This window comes from Pholis gunnellus, assembly GCF_910591455.1.
Source record: "Pholis gunnellus genome assembly, chromosome: 5".
NCBI classification, from domain to species: Eukaryota; Metazoa; Chordata; class Actinopteri; order Perciformes; family Pholidae; genus Pholis; species Pholis gunnellus.
In genome coordinates, this window is record NC_136531.1 from 24,189,391 (window position 1) to 24,209,115 (window position 19,725).

General features: G+C 44.0%; 2 protein-coding genes across 2 annotated transcripts; one reads left to right on the plus strand and one right to left on the minus strand.

Annotated features, from left to right (window-relative positions):
* Window positions 1-742: 742 nt before the first annotated feature.
* On the minus strand, window positions 743-6,206 carry ppp2r2ca (protein phosphatase 2, regulatory subunit B, gamma a; the record flags this gene model as incomplete). The annotated part of the gene is made up of 9 exons (XM_079160320.1): window positions 743-1,040; window positions 1,311-1,402; window positions 2,528-2,697; window positions 2,838-3,002; window positions 4,081-4,258; window positions 4,406-4,518; window positions 5,227-5,410; window positions 5,593-5,690; window positions 6,143-6,206. The coding sequence occupies 9 exons, from the start codon at window positions 6,204-6,206 to the stop codon at window positions 743-745; spliced, it is 1,362 nt and encodes a 453-aa protein (XP_079016446.1).
* A 2,426-nt stretch (window positions 6,207-8,632) lies between these two features.
* On the plus strand, window positions 8,633-19,596 carry LOC306695493 (cGMP-specific 3',5'-cyclic phosphodiesterase-like; the record flags this gene model as incomplete). Its single annotated transcript, XM_079158748.1, has 20 exons — window positions 8,633-8,898; window positions 9,341-10,001; window positions 10,773-10,856; window positions 11,004-11,084; window positions 11,288-11,377; window positions 12,243-12,395; window positions 12,498-12,565; window positions 12,656-12,804; window positions 12,925-13,100; window positions 13,200-13,250; window positions 13,723-13,869; window positions 14,547-14,675; window positions 16,118-16,212; window positions 17,403-17,490; window positions 18,097-18,197; window positions 18,304-18,381; window positions 18,464-18,527; window positions 18,619-18,693; window positions 19,158-19,241; window positions 19,423-19,596. 20 exons carry the CDS (start codon window positions 8,633-8,635, stop codon window positions 19,594-19,596), a joined length of 2,814 nt encoding a protein of 937 aa, XP_079014874.1.
* Window positions 19,597-19,725: the final 129 nt, after the last annotated feature.

Below are 19,725 nucleotides of genomic sequence, written 5' to 3' on the forward strand. Positions count from 1 at the left end.
CTCGTGTTTGAAAGCAAGAATACTGCTGCACTGTGTTTTCATCAGTGCTATTATTGCAAAGTGAATAGGGCAAAGATTACGGGGCTTTTAAACGAGAGATCTCCAAGAGCACTGCTCTGAGGGAGAGGTTCAACCGCTGTTGGCGACCCAGATAGAGAAAGGTTTAGGTTGTTGTTGTTGTGAAGAGCTGTACGACAATACAACTCCCTACTCCACAATAGTGAAAAAGAATGCTTAAATTTAGATGCACTTTCTGGCAAAGTCATTGGGACCTTTACGTATTGTCCGTTGCTACCAAAACGCCTATCTTTCATTTTTGTTCCAGAAAAAGGTACCAGAGCGCATCAGTGAGGAGTGCAACATTGTGTGGTCCAACAGCACTGAGTCACTGCAGAGGGAGAGGTGTCCCCGCACCTCTTCTACCGCCCCTACGGTGGAGCAGCTACACAAACATCTTCAAAAAGTGGGAGTAGTGTGGGACCAAAAAACATGCCCTGGTGGGTACAGGAGGCGTCAGTTCGTCTCAGTGTTGAGCAAAAAAACCGATTACACACCCTCTGTAGGGGTTTGAATATATTAACAGTCTTAAGATTTGTATCATTAATCCAATCTTTTATCAACACAAACGGTCAGTATGTTGTGAAACAGCTTGGTTCTTGACTAAATCCTCTCATGACGGCCGTCCAGTCCACAGTCTCTAAGACATCCGAATATAGATTGGGTGCCGCTGTTCGTTTCTTTGTCACTGTAACTGTGTTTCCGGGTTGACGCGATCCTGGAAGATGTACAGGTTGTTGGTGGCTGCTATGGCAATGATATTCTCAGACGGGTGCCAAGCCATGTGCAGGATTTTCTTGGTGAAGTCCAGGCTGTCGACGCCCACGTCCCCGCGTCGACGCTTGCCGCCGTTGTACACGCGCCGGGTCCGCAGCACGGCCCGAGGCTTGCTGCTCTCTCGCCAAGCCTCCAGGGTGACGCCTCGGCCCGTCTCCCTGTCGAACATCCGGAAGAAGCTGTTGTACGCCCCTGTCATGATCACGCTGAGGAGAGGAGAGAGGTTGACATGACGAGATGTCGCATTGATTGCACAGTGAAAGAGAAGAAATGCTCGGTTCACAGAGGGGAGAGGAAGTGGACGGGAAGATAACGAAAGTGAAGGCAAAGGGATTGATTTAGACGTCGGCAAAGCTTGTCTCTGGGATTGATTTAGATGTCGGATAATGGCAGAGGCAGAGCATTCAGCGGATCGCTGCGAGTAGAAACACACTGACACACAATATACTGTGCTTTGTCGATCCTTGTCTCCTTACCTGTCTGAGCTGTTCCAAACGCACTCAAACTTGTCAAAGATGCAGTCGTTTTCATAGAGGGAACACAGCTTACTCCTCAGGTATTCATGGACCTGTGGATCAAGCACACAGTCAACCTTAGTGTCTAGGGCAGGGGTGTCAAACTCATTTTCACTCTGGGCCACATCAGCATCATAGTTGCCCCCTAAGGGCCAAGAGGAGCGGCTGTTGCCGGACTTTCGTCGACAGGAGGGGGGGGGGGGGGGGGGGGGGGGGGGGGGGGTGCTTGCGGGAGAGCGGTGCGGGAGAGCGACTGTTGCATCTCCACCGCATCCGCTGGTGGAGGTGTGCTCGAGCGGATCGGGTAGGACCTCCGCTGTGCGCGTTACAGAGAGCAGTGGATAATTGTAATTTGTATGAAGTCTGATTTTAAAATTTAAAATTAAAAGTTTGACACATGTGGTCTAGGGTTTATAAAAAAAGACTGTTTATAAGAGGTGGACGTAGTCACTGTGACATCATCAGGTGGTTTGTAGACGACAATTTTTAAGCCTCAAGTTTGACATTTTGTCCGAACACGAGCCATTTTTTTCAACCAGAAGTGACATGAGAGAGTGCAACCGAACAATGAAGAAGACATTTTCAGGCGACCAAGATGTTTCAATTAACTTTCATGAACTGAAAACACACTGTTAAAAGACGCGAACACGAACAACTCCCAGACTGGACAACGCCGTGGTAGCGACCTGTCAATCACAAGGTAGCCCCGTCCTAAAGCGTACCCTGCTTTATGGTCTGTTTGACTCTAAATGGACAATCATTTACTAAATGAACATCATGCTGTGTTGAAGAAGACTTGAAACTAGAGATTGAGACCATAAACTCATGTTTACAATGTTTACTGAGGTAATAAATCAAGAGAGAAGTAGAGTCATTTTCTCATAGACTTCTATACAATCTGACTTCTTTTAACAACCAGAGGAGTCGCCCCCTGCTGGCTATTAAAAATAATGCAAATGTAAGGCACTTGGGGTAGATTAAGACTAAAAAATGGTGGTCCAATGGATCCACCATTTCCAAAGCTTAACATCTACGACAGACTGCATGTTTACAAAATCTGGCTGGATGTCATATTCATCAACAACACAACAATCACAGGCTACAAAGGCCACATTAACATACATTTAATCAGCACAGGTTATACAGATCTTAACTGACACATGGATGTGCTAACTTACCTGGTATGTCTCCACGGGGCCCTTGTCCATGTTCAAGTCCCACACCTTGGCGGTGAGGTAGTCTCTGGTCAGCAGGTAACGCCCACTGTGGCTAAACTTGACGTCCGACACAGAGGAAATGATCTCTGAGAAGAAGGACCGGCTCCCTGGATCCTCAGGTTCCTCAAACACTGAGCAGCGACAAGAGTGATCGATTATTCACAAATATGACATTTTGTATCGCGAGAGCAACGTGCCTTATGTTCAATTCTGCATTGCAAAAAATGTAATCAATGCGAACAAGCTCTCCAACGTCCACAGTGTTACTCACGTTTGGTGTGTCGGTCACAGAGCGCGGAGGCCCTCATGTCACAGAGGCGCAGGGTGCCCTTGCTGCTGCTGTACACAAACAGGTGGCAGTGGTGAGGGTGGAACTCCGCCGCTGTTATCACCTCCGTCAGATCCTCCATGTTGGCTGGTTTGATGTCCACGATGTCTGAGAGAAAGGCCTGTTAGGGATTAAACACCACTGAGTCTGCATAGTTAACGTATGCAGACAGTATGATATATGTTGTCAAATCTTTTGCAGGGGAGAGTGATGAGTCACCCAAAATCCTTTTCAGTTTCAGACAAAAGTTTCATTTTTCAGTACCTCAATACATAATCAAAACCCCCAAAACGCTGCCCCGCCCAACCCCCCAATATGCAGGCTCACTCTTCTCCCTCTCTGGTCTATTTGTGGCGGTCCTGTGTGGCTCAGAAGAAAGTGTACTGCCAAGTGAATTATTTAAACTCTTCTTCCATAGATGCCTCTTTGATTTTCTGGGTCAGCTTCCATTTGAATGGGAAATGCCCCCCCCCCCCCTTTTTGTCCAACACACTACAGCCTGAGCTGAATACACAGCGCTTTAATGAAGACATAAATCCAAACATAGACACCGTTTACATGAAATATAGATCAAGGATGAATTCAGAGGAGAATGTAAAGTGTAGTTCAACTGAATGTATATTTTAAAGAGGTGGAATTGAGTGTGGGGAGAATCAGAGAGCAAGTATATTCATTTTGCACGATTGTATGTGGTGCAAATCAACACTGTTAATTCATGTGATGGAGTCAAACACGCGAACACACATAGGATTGACTGTGCTCTTGTTCTAACTGTTTACTTTAATACAGAGATTCACTGACTTCACCTGAACCACAAAATAGTAGTGATTCATTATGACACTATTTTTACTTTATTCTAGAGTACGGTCCCTTACTCCTGTTACAGAAATAGATTTTGAATTAAAAATCGTCCTATTATAATGTTCGCATTGCTGCTGCCAAATGTATCGTGATGACAGTGAAAAAGATAGCTCCCTCTTCGCACTTTCATTATGTGAATTTCATACCCTGTGAAGTCTGACTCACCTCCTCCGGTAAAAGGTTACGTTACAATTTTCTTTTTTAAAATCAGCTCTATAGCGAGCTACGACGTCATAGAAAGCCCAGAGTGATGTTCAGGAGCACAGTGCAATAATACGAAACTGTTCATGACGTAAGCAAAGCGAATCGCTGTTAGTAAGGATACTGAAGCTGCGGTCCGTGATGCCCAGGTGCCACATGTTGATGCGGAGGTCGTCAGCAGACAGGTAGGTCTCCCCGTCGCTGTTGACTGAGATGGAGTTAACGTGGTAGGTGTGCCCGTTGGAGAACACTCGCCTGGGACGGACCTCTACCATCAGATCTGTGGGTTTCAGCACCGGCACCTTAGATACAGAGATAGAGAGGCGAGGACCGACAAGAGGGATGGAGTCAGGGGTCATATGAGGGCACATCAACCTGATACGTGGCTGATAACGGTGAGCATTAGCAGGCTTGCGTGTGCGTCTGTGTGTGTGTGTGTGTGTGTGTACCTGCAGAGAGGTGATGGTAGAGGTGTCCTTGATCCGCCCCTCCTCATCTTTCAGGTTGTATCCCTCTGGTCTCTTGTCTCTCTCACTCACTTTCCACAATTTAATGGTCTTATCTGTGACGGGCAGAGAGAGATTTGGACGTCACAGGAAGTTGAGAGAAAGCTGACATTAAACGCCTCGGCCAGTGGAGACGAGACCTGATAATGAATTCTTCTTCATGTGGCCAGTTTCTCAGGAAATCCAGATTAGAGACGCACCGATACGGATATCAGACTAGTGGTCCGATACTGGCTCAAACAGATGGTCTGGGTATTTGTGACAACGGGCCGATTTGGTTTCGTAATTCAGTACATTTATGTCTATGTATTTATTTGTTAGGAAAGCAATGTTACACATAAAGGAATGATCCCAGTCTAATCCACATAGGGAGACATACAGCTTATTAACTAAACACCGGTATCAGATCGGTACTCGGCATCGGCCGATAACCAAAGCCACGGTATCAGTACCAAGACTGAAAATGTCGCATCCCTAGTCCAGATGAGCATTTCAGGGCAATTAAGTCCATGACAGGAATAATATACACAGATTAGGTTCTCTGGTTTTAACACTGGCAGGTTGGTGCCACTAATGTCCTCACAAATGTGACTCCAATGACTGTTTGATGATATATTATCCCACCTAGGAAAATGAAGATATCATTGTTAATATCAATCAAAATGCATGCATAATCACGGTTGATATCTCACAGTACAAACTGTACACATGTCAACTAGCGTCATCCTAACTGGGAAGTCGAGACGGTGTCACTGGTTTCTCACCATTGGTGGAGAGGAGGAAATGTGCCGCATTCTGCTGTGGCAGCCATCTGATCTTGTTGATCTTCTCCTCGATCTCCAGACTCTTCAGGTAGTCAAAGTCCGGCTCGTGGCTCTGGAAGGTGCTGTAGACATTGTACTCCCCACAGTCCCCCGTCTCCCCCACCTCCTCTGATTCCCCTTTGGACTGTCCGGGGCAAATAAGGAAGAAAACCACAGCTTTGAAAGAACATGTATGTGTATAGAAATAGCAGAAAATAACATCTATTTTACAAAGTAATGCCAGAATGCTGTAGTTTGGGCGTATAGGTAGTAACTTGTTTGCGGATATCCTGGGTATAAATTTGAAGTTTTACATGTTAAACCGACCTCAGTCTCTCTCTGGAAGATGACCACTCGGCCACCTTTATCCCCCGTGGCCAGCAGGTCCCCTGTCTGGTTAAACTCCACCGTAGAGATGACATCAGCTGGGGGAAGACGGGGAAAATGTGAGGCGATTAAGCAGGATAATGGTTAGAATAAAGGAAGTAAGGGTGAAGGAGAGATGATAGAATAGAAAGGATGTCAAGTAGGCACAGAGCAAATGAATCAGGGGTGGGAATGAACAAAATCAAATACTGGATCAATACAAAGTATCCTAATCAATAAAAACCAGAATAACTCTTACTCATGCAGCTTAGACCAGACGTGGATTAATTCTCACTAAATGTTAATTGTGATACCAGCTCCTTAAACTCTAAACCAACATAAAATCTAATGTACCATGCCAGAATCATATGATATGAGTGATTATAGTCAACATCCATCCCCTGGCAGTGCAGGGATGATGCACCCATGCAGCTAATAAATGAATCCACTCAATCACGCCAGCGTGCTATCGGACACGCCGGAGACGGCGATGACCCGCCGCCTGCTCTACCTTCAGTGACGTAGTCTCGCAGGAAGGTGTGGTTGATTTTGGGGCTCTCAGCGTCCTCGCCCATCTGAAGCCGAGGGAGGGTGACCCGCCAGCGCGCCCGTCCTGAGGGGAAGGGTCCGATCTGTGCTCTCTCTCCCCGCACAGGCTGCGCCCATGCTGCTGGGGCCTAGCGAAGAGGCCCTGAGCAAGGCATCCTGGGGGGGGAAACCAGCCAGCCGGAAGGAGAAGAGGCGTGAAGATGGAGACGGTGAATGAAGAGAGGCAAGAGAAAGAGGGGTTTGGTTTTTTTAAGAAGGAGGAAAAGGGGGTGAGGGGGAAAGGAAGATGCGGGGAGGACAGAAAGGAGGAGAGTGGTGGAGGTGGAGAATGTGAAGGGCTGGTGATGATGTTGGAAAGAGAAGGAGGAGGGCTGTCATTAGGCGGGTGCTGACGATACACGCGCACGCCAAAATGGTATGACCTTTATTAGGCGTTCAACACACTCATCAGCACAGAAACACGTGTGCAGACGTGCGACGCCTCGTCGACCGAATCCCACCGCCATGGAGTGGAGGAAAGACAACAAACAGCTCCAGCAGAGAGAGAGAGAGAGAGAGAGAATATAAACCCTTCTGTATGCACACACAGAAACGGCAGGATGAAGAGGATGATAATATCTACATTCACCCAGTGTAGCTCCGGCAGTGGTAGTAAATGCTCCCAGGGTGTGGTGGTCCTGCCTACTTTCCAGATCCCTGCTCTCTCTCACACGCACACACACCCACACACACACCTCTCATAGATAGTCCTTGACGGAGATCAGAGGAGAACGCAATGTCTTCCCTGTGCTGCAGGAGGGAGACAGGCCTCAGCACACCTACCAGTCTGCCTGCTGCTGCTGCTGCTGCTGCTGCTGCTATTCCCCCGCTGGTGTGTGTGCGTCCTCTGCTGCAGACAGCCCGAGACAGGCCTCGCTCCGGTTCCGCATTGCTGTCCGTGGGAGAGGAGAGGGGAGAGGAGAAGAGCAAGGGTGGAGGTGAGAGGAGGAGAGGCAAAGGAGGATAAAAAAGAGAGAGAGACAGAGAGAGAGAGAGGGAGAACGAGAAGGAGGATGGAGGTCTCGCCGCCTGCTGATGCTGTGGAACTGATTCCGTGCAGCATCCACCTTGTCATGGCAGCCTCCTCCTGGAGCGGCCAATCACGACGCGGCTGTCACCCTGGGTATCCACCCACTGCAGATGATGAAGGAGGGAGAGGCCAGCAGAGGGAGCTGTTACACACTGAGTGATATGTATGACTGGTAATATTCAGAATAAAATATGCAAGGCAATGGTTTCTCTCCAGACACCACAGTGTTACCGGTCAGAGGCTGCTTTCTTCACTAACGGGCCGTTGACAAACCTTTTCCTGTTACAGCACTGTTTGGCATTCCCTGAACAGAAAGCACTGCTCTGGCCCTTATCATGTTGATCATGTTGGAGACGACAAGACTTCCCTTTAAATCAAATATATTTTTGTATCTCTTTTTAGAAGCTTGACATAGCTGTCATTCCAGCATCTCACTCGTGTAATGTTGGTCATATTGTGTGTGCATGTTTTGGTGCACTTTAAAGGGGCAGTACCCCTAAAAAAAAAAATACATTTGGAAAAAACTCATGGCAATGTCTCTTTCCAGAAATCATGATTCGGTTACTTGAGATAATCCACAGACTGTGTTGTGAGCAGTTTCATTTAGGAACTATGGTCGAAAGAAAATAGTTTCTACATGAAACTGGTCACAACAACGTCTGCACATTATAGAGAAGGCAACTCACACCAAAACGATCTAGATTTCTATTAATACCAATACAGAAAATATGTATTTTTGATTTTGACTGGCCCTTTTTTAAAAACACTTTGAAATGCAGGGAAGGCCTTGAGTTTATTTCTGGATATTTTTTGCAGATTACAATACAATTTAGACAGCACTGTGCAAAAGTCTAATTACAGCCAAAACTATGTATTCATAACTCTACCTACCACTTTATAACTTACTATGTATTGCTTCGTAAGATGCACATTATAACATTGAACTGAACCAGAAATACAAAACAGTAACAAAAAATAAATTATACCAATGTGCCAATATAAGTGCAACCGTGTAAATGATCTTTTTAAGGTCACTCAATTTAAATGTGCAGTTTAAAGACTGGAACTTTCTTCAGATTGCTTATAGCACTTGGCAAACTATTGGGGACTAACTTGATCTATATGGAGTTTAAATCAGTTCCCTTTAATGAATAAACCTGTGGCGCCAGATCGGCTGCGTATTAAAGATCAGGGGGATTACCTTGACGCACTCGTTTCTACGGGCTTTCCCGGAGTCATCGCCCGTCACTCTCCTCCTCTCTGGCACGTCGCCTCAGTCGGTCTCACCAACCTCCACATGGCAGGTGATTTCTCCTATAACTAATGCGCGCGAACGATAAACTGAGTTTAAGCGATCTTTTTTCGCTCTACTTGAGCGAGGGGATGCCCTGCCTTCACTCCAAAACGCCGGAGACCATGGAGCCAGACGGTGCGACGCCGCCCGGGGCGGAGAGGTCCTTCTGTGGGGAAACGGTGACCGAGGCGCCGATGGTGAGGGGAATGGGCTGGTTCTTCTCCCCGCTGTGGAGCCCCCGCTCGAAGAGGCGCGGCGGGAGGTTCGGAGACGGTCTGAAAAGCGACCAAGTGGAGGCATGGCTGGATGACCACTCCGACTTCACGAGGGCGTACTTTTTACGCAGAACTTCCGTGTAAGATATTTAACTTCTTTTTTTATGACCCTCTCCAACTGAGCTCAGCGCCATCTCTTAATATATTTATTTGAAAAGTTCTACATGACTGCATTACAACTAAACTGCATGTTGATGTAAATAAAGCCGAGAAAAAATTTTTTTAGAAACATTATTGCAGTCGGACACGTTTTATGGTGTTTCATCCACAAACATTTTTTGTGTGTTTTCCCAGCCAATCAGAAACGGGTTTTATTGTACACATACAAGGAATTTGGCTTGGTGATTGGTGTGTGACAATAAACGAAGTGCAATAGTAAATTCTATGATTTAAAAATAGCAAATGTGAAGATTTGCAATAAAATATAATAAACAAACAACTTAAAAGTATGCTTAAAACAAATGTTATTAAAGTGTCATGTGTAGTCGAGTTAATGCTAATCTGTCTTGCCTGTGACTTCAGGGTCAGTGGTGCACAGTCTCCACTGCCCAGGTTTCCCAGGAGCAGCTCAGACCACTCCGACATGCTCAGCGCGGCTCACCATCGCAGAACTTCCTCTCCACTGACCGACACACACTTGAACATTTCATCCCTGATGGACAGGCTCAAACCCTTCGCCTCCAACCCCGACTGGGTGTATCCCGTCAGTCCAGATGTGCTGGGCGGTCACTCCCCTTGCTCTCACGTCTCTCCTCGTTCGTCCCGCTTCTCCTTTTCTCCCTGCCGTCCTCTTTCTCCCGTTTTCTCCCCCGACTTGCCCCACTCTCCTCACCCGCTGCGTCCCACTGCTGCAAACGCCGCGGCGTGTGGCCATGGGGAGTGTTGCCCATGGGCGACGGAGCTCCTGAGAGGGGGTCTCAGTTGGATGGGCTCTGTCGCAGAGCTCTGCCAGGGGGCTGTCCTGCATGCTGGGGAGCTGCTGACAGCCGAGTGTTGCTCCCTCTCTCTGGTAAAGAAAGACTGTGGTGGAAGGAACACCTTAGAGGAGGTGGTCGCCCCGACGGCGCAGGGGAGCTTGAGCGAGGTCAACCTCTGCGGCAATGTGCACCTGGTGTTGGTGAAGGGTATCATGGAATGTGTACTGGCTACGGGGTCACCAGTGAACCTGAGGGACGCATCAGAGGTAAACCTTCAAGCTGACAAATTGGTTGTCATGACTGCATTTCAGAGTAAGCTCTGCATAAAAATGTTTCTACACATGACCAAGTTTGTTCAAGGGCACAGGTCATCTTATAATCTTATGATGAGGACTGTACACTAAATGAGTCACTCATTCCCTGATAACCACTTCTTAGACGATGACGATGACGTGGAGTGCGGAAGTGTGTGTGAGGGAATCCCAGATGACGCACCTGCTCCTAATCCTTTTAGAGGCTTCACCGATTAACCTTAATGAGAGGGTGTTTTTCCGTACTATGCTATGCTGTCACCTAAACACACCCACACATACGCACACTCACACTAAGACGGCACAGCTCACTTAAGGGCTTACAGGAGGTGCCCACACTAGCACTCCTTGTCCCCACCACCGATGTGATTAGGAGCTGGTGCCAAGACCTGGCCGCAATGGCAGGTAGCGTAGGTGCGGGTTGTTAGTTCCTAATAACCTGTGGGACACTAAGGTTACTAGGAAACACGGGTAATCCTGGCTGGATCTCTCTGAAGCCAATGAACAATACTGACCGTATAGTTTAAGACGGCTGGAGTATGAATAGAGTTAAGTAAGGGTAGGTGTTAAAGTCTTTTGCTCCCAAATTACATAAGGATCTTAATTCACACAATGATGCAATACACATGTTTTACACACACAAATGTGTTGCAATTCAGTACAAATAGGTGATGTTATTGTCTGCATTGTTATGTACTGAAGTGCTTCCATTGTTCACGTCCTCAGGACCCCAGATTTGACTTTGATGACGATGAATCGCCACAGACCACGACAGTTTTGGGTGTTCCCATCAAGAACCACAGCGGAGAGGTAACATTTGGAATACCGTTTTTCAAAATGATATGACATGTGTCTTTTGCCCATGCCTAAGGGGTGAGTATATGGAACCTTTAGTGCATTGAAGAGATTATAACACAGATTATGTAACAATAAAACACATCTTCTTTTTGTGGACAGGTGGTAGGTGTAGTTGTAATGGTTAACAAGAGAAATAGCTGCGATGGATCGGTTTCCGGTTTTACCAACATGGATGAAAAGGTGTGTGACGGGAGGTTTGGGGCTGTTGTTACAGAGCAGCACATGTTAGAGCTGTTGTCTATGTATGTATATTACTTGTAATGTAGTATGTCTCTAATTGTAATGCCAACTCTAAATATATGTACATATTTTGTTAAGAAGCAACTAATAACTGTCTGCCAGCAATAAATGGAGTTAAGTTTGAGTTGAATTTGATATGCCAGGTGCTGTCAAATCATATGGATGTGTTGGGGATGGTCCTGGATAATGTCCAGCTGTATGAAAGCTCAAGACAGGAGGCCAAACGCAGTCAGGTAACTAGAGAACAGTGTGAACTCTATTCTATCGAAATCTATCTATTTCTGTAAGTATGTATGTATGTGTGTGTATGTACGTGTGTATGTATTTATGTTTGCCGATGTGTATGTTTGTATGTGTGTATGTGTGTATGTGTGTACGTATGTAAGTGTGTATGTGTATGTGTGTACGTATGTATGTGTATGTATGTATGTGTGTACGTATGTCTGTATGTATGTATGTATGTGTGTACGTATGTGTGTGTGTACATATGTATGTACGTATGTTTGTATGTATGTTTGTATTTTTGTATGTATGTATGTATGTATGTATGTATGTACGTATGTTTGTATGTATGTTTGTATTTTTGTATGTATGTATGCATGTATGTATGTACGTATGTTTGTATGTATACATGTATGTATGTATGTACGTATGTTTGTATGTATACATGTATGTATGTATGTGTGTGTGTATGTATGTGTGTGTACATATGTATGTACGTATGTTTGTATGTATGTTTGTATTTTTGTATGTATGTATGTATGTATGTACGTATGTTTGTATGTATGTTTGTATTTTTGTATGTATGTATGCATGTATGTATGTACGTATGTTTGTATGTATGTATGTATGTTTGTATGTATGTTTGTGTGTATGTATGTGTATGTGTGTTTATGTATGTATGTATGTGTGTTTATGTGTGTATGTATGTATGTATGTATGTATGTTTGTCGATGTGTATATGTGTGTGTATGTGTATGTTTTTACGTGTGTGTGTGTGTGTTTGTATGTATGTACGTATATACATACTGTATGTACGTTTGTATGTCTATGTAATCTAACTATGTATATGTACGTGTGTTTGTGCGTTTATGTCAGGCCTTGATAGAGATGGCACAGGTATTGTCAAAGGAGCACTGTTCCTTTGAAGTTCTGCTGAGTAAGATGGCTGCCACCATCATGCCCTTCACACATGCTCAGTACTGCACTATCTTCATCCCCAGGAAGAAAAGCTCAGTTGTGGAAGACCAGGTGCATTATCCTGTTTGATTCCTGTTTTTTGTTTGTTTAGATAATCAAATCATATCTTTGCTAATGTATGGTTTTTCTGTTCCTCTGGTGGTTTTATTTCAGGTTTCATTCTCCAGAGTGATCCACCTGGAGTGTGAGGAGCTCGGATCAACCTGCCAGATCTACAGAAGGTTCTGCCCGTTGCTCGATTCATTAAGACAGAGAATGTGTTGCCTTATCATCATCAGACGTAGTGGAACTTGTTCCATGTCATTTTTCAGGGAGCGTGACTTCAGAGATGTAAACCCATCACATGCCCTTCAAACTCTGGTTTCCATGGAAATACTCAATACATCTGAGATTTCTGAGGAATCAACGAAGAGTGTGATCTGCTGCCCTGTCAGAAATGAGAGGTCTGAAAATGTCATTGGTGAGTCTCTTGCAAGAGTGGCAAAGGTGGTGATACATTGCAGATACACAAAGTGATTCATAAAACTTCATTCTCGTACTGCATTATCGTCCTCATTACCTTTTCTTCGTTGTCACATAGCGGTGTGCCAGCTGACGAACAAGAGGAGCAGAGACTCGGATGAGGTGGAAGCCTTTAACAGATATGATGAGCGCCTGCTAGAGGACCTGGCGGTGTACTGCGGCCTGGCCCTGCAGTATGTTCAGGCCACGCAGATCACCGAGGAGCGGAGGGCCAGTATAGAAGTCACACAGGAGGTGGGTGACCCAGATTTTGTAACTCACATCTTTAGCTTGCAGCCAAGTGAGCCTATCGCAACTTCAAACTCTATGTGTGTTCTCTCTTCTTTCCCATAGGTTCTTGCCTACCACATCACCGCAGCGGAGGAGGAAATCCAAGCCCTTCAGGTGATTGTTAACTTTCTTTTGGTAGAAACTAATATTTTCTTTCAGTTCAGTCTTGCCTCGCCGGCCCCCCATCGTAATATCATCAATAATATTGACAAGAAAGTGGTCAATCTCACCTGTCCTCTTCCCTTTCCTTTACGCACCACATCTTTCCTTATTCAGTCCCTCTAATCCTCCCATTTTCACCACCTTTCCTCATCCACTTTCTCTGTTGTAGTCCTGGAATCAACCGGTCATTACACTGAAGGTCACATTTTGACAACTACTGCTCGATGATTAGCGTCTATGATTGTAACCTCCTCACTCACGTTTAACATAAAACATGATTTTACCTGTACGTATGCCGTGTAGGCAAGATGTAGAACAATAGATCTTGTGTTGTTAGTTGTGTTTGTGGGTGTGTGAATGCTCTGTGCCTAAGTAAGTGTAAATTTCAATAGATTTTCTTAATGTTGTGTTTTACGTTTTTCAGGAGGCTGCGATTCCTACTGTTGAATCACTAAAACTCCGAGACTTCCATTTCTCTGATTTCGGTCTGCATGACGACCTGACCTCCCAGGCTACCGTTCGCATGTTCCTGGACCTCAATTTGGTGCAGGATTTTAACATTAATTACAAGGTAACCGACCTGCCGATAATTATGCTTTACGGTAGAGGGTATAGTGCCACCATTGTTCAACCATGATACCGCCGCAATATGGAGAAAAACATTGCTTAAAATGAGTTTATTGAAGGGGTTTAAGACTAAAGAGTGTGGTTGAGGATTCGATACTGGCTCGTGGGCATTGCTACTCTCAACATGGCTCTTGTGAACGTTCAATGTGACTCCAGCCCTCTTTGATCTTATTATGGTATTCAGATTTTGCTTGTTTTTTTTACAATATAACATGTTGGCTAAAGATTGCAAGGCTCTCCCACAATTTTGAGGCCAGGGTTTCAATCCCCCTCTTGGGCAGCACTCTTCTCTGAGTACCACTGAGCTTCCAGTATTCTGTTAGAGCAGCAGCTTGCTGCAACACACCACCATACTAATTATGATCTAATATTCCACGGTAACTCAATTCAGCAAAGTTGTACACATGGGGACACTGAACAAGAAGTCTGTAGCAGTTAATACAATCTTACCAGTAGGTGGCACTAAAAGATTTGAAAGGTTGCTGTTGTAGCAGCCTGCAGCTGGCAGCAGCGGCAGCTTGCAGAGAACATGCTCTCACTTGTTGTAGCTTTTCTTTAGAAGTTCTAACTGACCCCTCTTTGGTTATTTGCCACCTCTTGTACATGTCTCTGTCCTTCCAGAGTCTCTGCCAGTGGGTCCTGACTGTGAGACGTGGTTACAGGAACAACGTGCCTTATCACAACTGGAACCATGCGCTGAGCACTGCTCAAAGCATGTTCGCTATGCTCATGGCCACAGACCAACTCCAGGTTAGTGCACGCCTGCATCTACGTGTGTTTCTTGCTCCTGTGCACGTACAATTAGCCATCACTACCAAAGCTAAGATAAAAAAATGTAACTTTCGTTGCCAAACTATACTGCGCATGATAAAACATTACTCGTTATTCATTAATTCAGTATCAATATCAATGTATTTATGATTAATATAAATACTTTATATATCCTACCTCACATGTGCAATAATGTATATCCAACCACTCAATCTGATTGTATTGTATTTTTCGCTTTTGTTGTTTTTGGGGATTTACATATTTATTATATCTTGTTGTTTGTTGTGTACTGATGTCTCTTGTTGCACTGTCCACTTTGCTGCCGTAACCCTGCAAATGTCCCCGCTGTGGGACTAATAAAGGATTATCTTATCTTATCTTATCTAAATGTTTGAAAAAAGGGCAATTCATTTTATTCAATTCTCTTTTTAGTACAGTCAGGAAAATGTTTGTGTTTGGTCGACAATGGACTCTGTGGAGCTGTCGCGTCTTGACGGCTGATTGACGTTGCTCCACTGCTCGTCATCTTTCTTTTGTTGTTTTGAAGTACAACGAAGTTCTTAAGTTTGTGGAGGAGTTATTCAAGGCCTGCAGGGTTCCTCCGGTACAGGGCACTCTTAATTATTTGAAAGAGGATTCCTTTTTAGACCTCCCCTAACCCTCTTAACTGCTTTCCACGGGGATCACACTCCAGCCTAAATCTCTGCTCAAGTGAGCTCTGTCGCTCACTTATTTCAGTCTCTCTCTCTCCTTCTCTCTGCCCGTGTCTCTCTATAACATGAGTGATTGTGACTGTGGTGCAGTGAAACTCGCTTCATCCCGTTTGATGTGGCAGCGCTCTGCACATTGGATGTTCTAGTGGGTTGTTGTTGTAGTTAAAGAGTTGGAATGACAATAATTGTAGCTGTAGTGTTTGATTTACAGGTATTCATGCAAATGATATTGACTTTTGGCCCGAAACTAATATTCATGTGTTTGGTCAGGTGTTTGGGTTCTTTGGGTCAATCAATCAGACGTGATATGGCCAAGTTTAACAAAAATAAGCTTATCTTTAGTACATTTTATTGCTCTTTAGGATGTATATTTCATACATCAGCATCCTCTTTTTTTAAGTTTGAGTTTGAGTGTTTTATCAACATGTTCTGAGCTTTTTGGTGTAAACTTTGCACCAGCTCATGAATAGCCCACGCCAAAAAACTTGAAATGAACACAATTACATTTGATCTAATCTTCATGTTCTGTGTTGTGCCTCTCGGCGGATGATGGATTTGTTTTGGACACTTTGTGATGTTTGTTCTTGAAGCAAGATAAAATAAATGTGCTTTACACATGAAACTGGCTTTCACGTAGAGAAGCAGGGAAATAACGTTCCGTACTGTTTCTCTCTCTCTCTCTCTCCTTCTCTTTCTGCTGTATTTCAGACCATTTTCTCCCGTCTGGAGATCTTAGCGCTGATGATAGCCACTCTGAGTCACGATCTTGACCACAGAGGAGTCAGTAACTCGTACATAGAAAGGTAAACACTATACCTCCCCTTCTTTCATGTTTGTTGCATTTTCTATCTAATCCATGGCTGTGTATATATTTATTTTTATTTATCTAGTATTATACTGATTATGCTGTCAATGGTCAGTCACAGCCTTCTTATATTCAGCCAATATAATACAAAAATAAACAAAAATACATAAAGAATAAAAATAAAAGAATTAAAGTGTCTTCTGTTTCAAAGTATTTCTTGCTTTGTGACACAAAACAACGTATTCTCCTGCCAGTTCTACTGTGGTGCTGTCTTTTGGAAGGTAACAACGTTGTCTGCTTAAATTTGAGGACAAATGAACTAACCCATTTGTGAGATGAACTTCTGTGTCAACATCTCCTCTTCTACAATGGATACGAATTCTCTTTTTTTCCTTTGTAGCCATTCTGTGTTATGGAGACCATTACATTACATCACATCACAGTCATTTAGCAGTCGCTTTTATCCAAAGCGACTTACAATAAGTGTATTCAACGTTAAGTATTCAAGAGAACTACTAGTCACCAGAAGTCATAAGTGCATCTCCTTTTAAACAAGCATCTAAGAGCATAAACCAGAGCAAACGTACAGTGCAGAAACAAACGAATACAATAAGTGCAACAAAGTAATACGAATACAATAAGTGCTATGTTTCGATGGCGAGTTGATGGTCACTAAGTATAAATCTAGTAAGGGTTTGTTTATAGGTTGATTTATTTGGATTGAATGTCAAGTTAATTGAAATTCTCTGTTTAGTACATTTTAGGATTCTTTCGTTTATTCATTGGATATCTGTTTTCCACTGCTTATTTTTTGCCTATTTGTAGGTGTTATTATTATTTTCATAGCATCACTTAGACATACAAATATGATTTCCTCAAGTGTTCCATTCCAGGTGTATTTATTTGGGTCAGCGTCGCTGCTCTTAGTATGCTCTGTGTTGTTGGGACTCTACCATGTGGCTCCAACATTTGATTGTTCTTATTTTTATTGAGACGGGTTATTGTCCCAGTTCTGCCCTGCGCCCGTGGTTTGGACAGTTATATGGACTCTCAGTATGTTGTTGCTGAACGCACAATGTACTTTTTCACCTGAGTTTGAGTCCCAGTGCTCTTAAATGGCCAACAATTGATTGGCTCAAACACTTTGGAACACTTTAAACCAAACCTCTCCCTCTCTCTCTCTCTCAGGAGCCAACAGCCTTTAGCTCAGCTGTACGGACACTCGTCTCTTGAAAACCACCACTACAACCTGTGCCTCTTCATCCTAAACAACAGAGTAAGACCTCATCCATTGACCTTTGTATTGATTTTGACCCCATCTCCCTTTTCTAAACCTCTGAGTCAGCTGTGTATGCACACGATCTTTACCTGTTTCATCATGTCCAACCACTTGGAAACCAAAATATACTACGGTGTTTATCTCCAATATCACACAAAGCTGCACTCCGTATCCGTCTATCGATCTGTCGTCCGTCTCTTTAACTTGAGTCATTTTTAAATCAAACTTTGCATGACACACAGGCACACCAACGATTAAAGATATACACCGAGGAGGAATGCAGTTTATTGGACGATAAACGGATATATTATTTGACATTTGTTTTATATATGAATTGACTGTTTGTAGAGAATTATAATACTTGGAATATTGTCTGCTTGCCAGACAAAATTAAAAAGATTTTTATGTTTTTTCAAAAAGAGCATACCATGCAAAAGCTGTAAGTTTTGCCTGATTTCCTCCAAGAGAAATGTTGCCAAGTCTCCCTTTAAGTGGTCTTCATTCTTTTTTTTTTAAAAGTCTGACACAGTGTGGACACAGTCTTTGTTCTCATAACAGACGTCTTCGTTAACTTCACTCTCTCACTCTCTCGTCCTCTCCCAGGGGAGTGAGATTCTCAGCGGTCTCTCTGCAGAAGACCACAGAGCGGTCCTCCACATGATCAAAAGGGCAATCCTCGCCACCGACCTGACCGTCTACGTGGAGTATGTTAAAACAAGGAAATGTCAGAGTAGCTGTAGCTCAAGCATTGCGAATGTCTTCTTTTCGCCCCTGATGCTCCTTTTTTTTTTTTTTTGCATTTCTTTTAAGGAGAAGGAAGGAGTTCTTTTCTCTCGCCAAGAAAAGCAGAGTGAGCTGGAAGAGTGAGAAACAAAGAGATTTGCTGAGGTGAGAATCACATAAATGATGATAGTGATCTCTGTGGTGGAACGGGGCCGTTTCCTTTAACATATTTGTTCACCCCACACAGGTCGATGCTGATGACAGCCAGTGACCTCTCTGCCATCACAAAGCCCTGGCCTGAACAAAAAAGGGTCGGTTTTTTATCTGAATACTTGCTTATTTTATCTCCGAGTCATTTTGAATTCATCACAAAGCCTTGACCTCCCTCTTTCTCCCAAACAGATTGCCAACCTGGTTACCATGGAGTTCTTTGCACAAGGGGACAAAGAGAAAAAGGAGTTCAAAATCAAACCCATTGTAAGTCTCGCTCGCAGGATTTCTTTCTTATTACATTTATATGTTGTACCAAGGCTGGTGAAAATGTGGTTATATAGAAAGCCCAACAAGAAAGTAGAAAACACACATTAATTAATCATAAATTGATTTAAATAAGCTGTTTCATTTATTTAACTACTATACATTTTTTCATACTCTTCTGTATGATAAAATATGAATCACGCTCATCCCAACATGTTTATTTTTCCTCCCTGATGCAGGCGGTTTTTCAGTTGAAGAGTCCTTCTAGCTTGTTTTAGTCCCAGTTTAAAGAACATATATAAGATGTTGCTGTAAAAAAAAAGCATCACACCTACCCTAACATTGATAACAGTGACAGTGGAATCATGTAATTACATCTATGTTTGACTAGATCATCTACAATTCTTCCGGGCTCCTATGAAATATTCCTATTCTAACAGCCAGCTCTACTCTCCTCTCACCAGGACATAATGAACAGAGAGAACAGCACTCGACTGCCATACATGCAAGTGGAATACATCGATGACATCTGCTATCCACTCTACAAGGTGTGTTATTCCTGCAGCTGTTGCGCGTGTGTGGATGCATATGCGAGCGGTATACATGCATGTGTTAGTCAGGGAAACAAAGGCCACAGCATTGTCCTCAACTGTTCCACTCTCCTATCCTCTCATTTCCAGTCTTCCATCACTCCCATGATCACACTCTCACTGTCTCTGTGTCCCTCAGGCTGTATCGAGACTGTTTGACGCCTGCTCCCCGCTGCTGAGCGGCTGTAAGAAGAACAGACAAAACTGGATGCATTTTGCTGAGGCTGCAAAGAGAGAGGACTGTGAAAATAGTTGTTGCGTAACCCTGGAAACACATAAAAACACGGAGCAAGAGACGCAGGCAGAGGAATAGGGGACTGCACAGAGGATGAAGACACAAAAGGCATTTTAGCCACGTGCACCTGTTTGTTCTCCATCCTCTCTTGGACACATCTTGACTAAATATCTGCATAGTGCCCACACATCAGTACTTTGACTGCTT